Here is a 5,038-nt window from a genome sequence, read left to right on the forward strand (position 1 = left end):
AGCGTGGTGTACCTAATAAAGTGGCCGGTGAGTGTATACCAACTTCTCTACTTGTCAGAGTTTGCACTACCTTTTATTGTCAAACAATATTTACCCATCAATTTTTGCATGATAATTGCATTTCATTTTCATTCTGTTTAATATTCAACAAGTTGAACAGATAATCCACACGAACCCCGCTACTTGGTATYGGTATCGGTGAGTACCTAAACTGAAGTAMTCGTACTTGTACTCAGTCTTGAAAAAACTGGTATCGGGACACCCCTAGTATAAATGGATAAGATTAGATTTTATCCAATATTTAGCGATGACTAAGTTTCTAGTCAAAAAGCACCTTGTGACTTCTGTTTACATCTGTTAGCTTTGCATGTCCAACTCCAAATTTGCAAATACACTTTGTTTTTATTATTGGAAGAAAGCTCTTAAGAATTTTAGGCACTGTCATTTTAGACATATGAGATTCACTTGGACGCTGAAATACTTCTTCACAGAGGAAATAAACTGATAGGATTGAAAGGAAACTAGCTTTTCTTACCTGTCCGGARGCTTTGGCTGCATTAAGAGCTTCTCCTGGTCCATCGGTGTAGATCTGGCTGAGAATTGGAAGCAGGAATGCTGCCGTCTTTCCGGAACCTGAAAACACAAACTCATCAGTACTAACTATCTTTGGCAGACTTTTGTTAAAGGCTGAGTGAGTCAGCCATTTTGAAGTGCTGTTCAAAGATTTAAACGTCATTTCTTCCACAGTAACTGCTCGTGTGTTTAAATAAAAGTAGTTTATAATGCACTGTGGCCTGAACAGACACTGCAGGCTAACCCTAATATTTGCTGCTTATTGTGATACTCAGAGTTATTGGAAATGTCTATAATTACATAGATATAYAGCATTTCAAGTAAGTCTTCTCTATCTTGGCTGTGGATCTTGAAAGATTTTAATGCTATTATAAGGGGGCTTCAAGCCCTACTGAATGCACACAGACTCTAAATTGTACTATAATCATTTTATTTTATTTTATTTTGTTGTTGTTTTTCTTTAACCTGTCAGTCACTTTAAGCTTATATCACATTTATATTATCTTCTTTGCTTTGTATTCTATTATGGGCACCGCAGTGGGAATTTCGTCACACTATTGTAGGAAGTATGACTGTGCAATGACAATAAAGATTATCTTATGAAAAATATGAATTACCGTATTTATTCGTGTATAATAAGATCTCGTGTATAACACGACCCCCCTTTTTTGAGCTTAAAAAGCATAAAAAATTGAATCCCCAAACTACCTCCAATTTCATACAGACTTCAAGATGTTTCAGCCTTTGCAGTCTTTATACATATCAGTAAAATGATCATTGGACTGTTCATTTTATTTTAACAACATATGTACTAAAAGGTATTTTGACAACAAATCTATATCAGCAGTGGCAGCATCATATGAATTCTGGCATTTTACACAAAGTCCACCAGGATGCGCCAACACAAAAGTCAGAGACTTCACATGAGATTTGGGCCATCTTCTGGGGCAAAAGCAGRTTACTTCCTACTCGTGAGCGCCCCCTCTGGTGGAGAAACYTTTTTCAGGKATACAAACTTTTTCAGAACACCGTAAGACGGCAGCCRTTACAGATGAACATGTTTGTTGTTCCAGGAGCGGCTCGGTCACACGCTRATGTCATTAGTTCGTTATCATTACTAAGGTGCAGGACTACTTTTCCCCCCTTTTTTCACATCATGACGCCTGCTTGGATCTGTTATTATCTCGCTCTGAAACAYAGAGGAGCGTCAGGGGTAAGCTCGTTTCAACTGATTTTACGACGTGGTCTCATTTCCGGACTCAATTTTGTGAATGAAGCAGATATTTCAGTTAAAATACATAAGTAAAAATATTTATCCGAGTATAGTACTAGCCCCCAACTTTATGGATGATTTTATGGATTTAATATTACGTATTATACTTGAATAAATACAGTAAGTGTTCTTTTAAAATTAAATGCTTAAAAATATGTTAAAGATAAAATAAATCCCAATGTGACAAGATGCAAACCATTATAATGCTACATGACTCCTTTTTCTTTATTTGCACCTCTGGAAAAAAAACAGTAGTTCTGTACAGAAATAATTTGTAGGTTAGGTGATAACTGGTAATTCTGATATAGATGGTTGAGGGTACAATACACAAGGACTTGTTTGTGAAAAAGATACAATGAAAAATCTGTAATAAACAGGTGAAAATGAATTTGATGTCAGAGTTATGGAGACAAATTAGCCAAAACCTTCAAAACTGAAACCTCAGCGGCAGATGTGCATTCCACTGTATCCTACTGGCATTTATGACACCTAAATAAATACTGAATTATCAAGTACAGGTAGTGTTTGAAATGCAAAAACACTGGCTTATATAGTCTATTACACAGTGATAAAGATGTTTTAACAGAGGAAACATTTCCAACTCACCCAAAGCCCCTTAAAGTAGCTGTTTTTAGTCTAAGGATGCATACCTGTCTGTGCACAGGCCATGAGGTCTCTCTTGGACTTCACTATAGGAATGGCATATTTCTGGACAGGGGTTGGCCTGGTGTAGCGGCTCAGAGCGATGTTACCCATGATAATCTCTCCCATGTCCACATCTTGGAACTGTTTTAATCAGGAAACAGCCCACATTAGAAAAAACACTAACAGGAAGCAGGTGATGTACGAGAAGATCTGTAAAAATCCAAAACAAACGGCAGCGGCTTACACTCTCGATGTGGTGAGGACAGTTCTGTCCCGTAGCTTCAACAGGAATGTCGTCGTATTTCTCAAAATTAATCCCAGTGTTACTGCCGGAGAACAACTCACTAAAGACAAAAATAAAAATAAAAAGTAAAAAAGTAAATAAAAAAAGCCAGAATTAGACATTTAGATCACTTACATAAGCTCATTCTTTAATGACAAGAGTTGTTTTTTAAGCAATCCTGTAAGAACAGCTGAGCAGATTCCTCATCTTAAGAACAGGTTAATCAGACTCACTGTTCAAGGCGCTCATTTCGCGGCAGAGGTTTGGACCAGTCGCCATCGTCTCTGGGCTCTTCCACCCAGCGGCTGTTTCCTCCACCGCCGCCACCAAACCCACCATGCTCGAACCTGAGCACAGCGCACATAACACAATGTTTTCCCCACTAACAACAGTATTCACACAACTTTATTTATTCTCTGGCCTATAGAAAAACTTTCAGTTGCCATTATAACAACGGCATCTGTTAGGGGTGCACGATATCATGAAAACCTGTGATATACGATAACCGTGCTTAATATTGTGAAGACAATATGACTTGTGATAAATATGAACAAATATTTTATCGAGTATTTAATTTCAGCTCTGGGTTCAGAGCAAAAAAATAAACAAAAACAGCAACTAATACATCATTTCCACTACAACAAGACAAGTTTTATTTTTTAATAAGTGAAACTAGACACAGCACCTGTAGCAATGAAACAACTGCATGTAAAACAGTTTAATTACTTTAAAACTATGCTCCTATTAAACATTTACTGATGCTCTAAATACCAAAAAAAACTTAGTTTTTTTGTTATTTAAACATTTTAGCCAGCCATATTTTGCAGTTTATGCAGTTTTTTGAGATATGCTTATTGCACGATGACAACAAATGTTCAATACTATGCAGCCCTAGCATCTGTTCTGTGGTAAAGCTGTTTAGCTCTTACCTTCCTCTGTTAGCACTGTCTCTATTATTGAAGAACGCAGACTTCCCTCGGTTGTTGCCGAAGCTGCTATAGGCATCCTTGGCAGTGTTCCAGCCGCCCGTGTCTAACAAAATGTAATATAGAAACAAGTACGGTTTCATATTTCATCATTAAAAGAAAGATTTACAGATGGGTTTTGGAACTAAAGGAATTAAAGAATGTGACGTCATCTCTTACACCCCTGCAGACAAACTAAACCACAGCTTTACTGTCATACCCACCAAAGCTCATAGGCTGCGCTGGGTTGATGGGGTTGAAGGCACCRCCCCTGTTGCCACGGTAACCGCCTCCTCCGACACCCCCGCGGCCCCGCTCCATGCGAGGTGGGCCACGGTTGAAGGTGTTGCCAGCCAGGCGGTTATCATGGTAGCCGTTAACAAAGTTATTGCGGCTCGCATCCCAACCGTCTGAAAAAAAAAAAAGAGTTGGGGAAAAATGATTCCAGGACCACCAGTTAACTGTCGGCCATGTTGGAAGGTGCTGCTGGTTGACTTTCAGTTCTTGATGCCATGAATTAGTCAGTTATTTTCTTGAGTTATCTAAAAAACAGCACAGCATAAGTGTTAAAGCATCAGGTACTTCATTTGTTAGATTTTCACCACGGTAAATATACATTTAACCACCAGATTTAAAACAGAACTGGTCTTATGGTTTACCAACTTAGACCCAGTCATGTCTCGTCTGCTGTAAAAACAAATTGTGCAGACATGGGTGCATATTTGCCTTTTTTGCACAAAAGAAACTATTCTTTTACTTTATATTAAGCAAATTACAATGAAATCAGACATTTTAAATTTTACTCAAGATGGCAACAAGGTGAATTTAATAACCTCACATATGTTCTTGTCTATTTAAAGGTGTAGCCTGTAAACTGGACCTTCAGAAATAAATAACTKAAGAATTATAACTGGAGTTAATCTGAGTTTAAAGAGTAACTTATTATTGTTATATAGTACCGTTTCTGTGCTAATTTTGATGTTTTTGTGCGTATTTGTTCAAATCTGTAATATTTGGTCTAAAAACATGTTTTTGCTGCTCATATGGGTAGAGCAGAGGTACTGCAGGCTAATGGCTCTCCAGGGTGACGTGTCTTCTCCACGGTTCCATCACAGCGGCTGTGTTCTGGTATAAAAGTCTCTCTCTAAGACACGCTCCTGCAACAGTTGGCAATCTTAGCATGCATGCATGTATGTATGTATGTATGCATGCCTGTCTCTGTCTCTCCCTCTCTCTCCCCCTCTGCGATACTGTGGTCACTCTCCATGTAGCATCAATTATGCTAATGCTAGCTGACTG

At 38.3% G+C, this 5,038-nt stretch overlaps 1 protein-coding gene across 3 annotated transcripts in view; it reads right to left on the minus strand.

Annotated features, from left to right (window-relative positions):
- Nucleotides 1-5,038, minus strand: part of LOC106529282 (ATP-dependent RNA helicase DDX3X) — a 26,185-nt gene that overhangs the window by 14,925 nt on the left and 6,222 nt on the right. For all 3 annotated transcript variants that reach the window (XM_014024648.1, XM_014024647.1, XM_014024649.1), the window contains exons 5-10: nt 3,964-4,149; nt 3,704-3,806; nt 3,008-3,121; nt 2,736-2,835; nt 2,497-2,632; nt 536-633 (exon numbers count right to left, since the gene is read on the minus strand). In XM_014024648.1, the coding sequence (XP_013880102.1) occupies nt 536-633; nt 2,497-2,632; nt 2,736-2,835; nt 3,008-3,121; nt 3,704-3,806; nt 3,964-4,149 (737 nt within the window). The remainder of the gene's footprint in view (nt 1-535; nt 634-2,496; nt 2,633-2,735; nt 2,836-3,007; nt 3,122-3,703; nt 3,807-3,963; nt 4,150-5,038) is intronic.

This window comes from Austrofundulus limnaeus, unplaced genomic scaffold (assembly GCF_001266775.1).
Source record: "Austrofundulus limnaeus strain Quisiro unplaced genomic scaffold, Austrofundulus_limnaeus-1.0 Scaffold434, whole genome shotgun sequence".
NCBI classification, from domain to species: domain Eukaryota; kingdom Metazoa; phylum Chordata; class Actinopteri; order Cyprinodontiformes; family Rivulidae; genus Austrofundulus; species Austrofundulus limnaeus.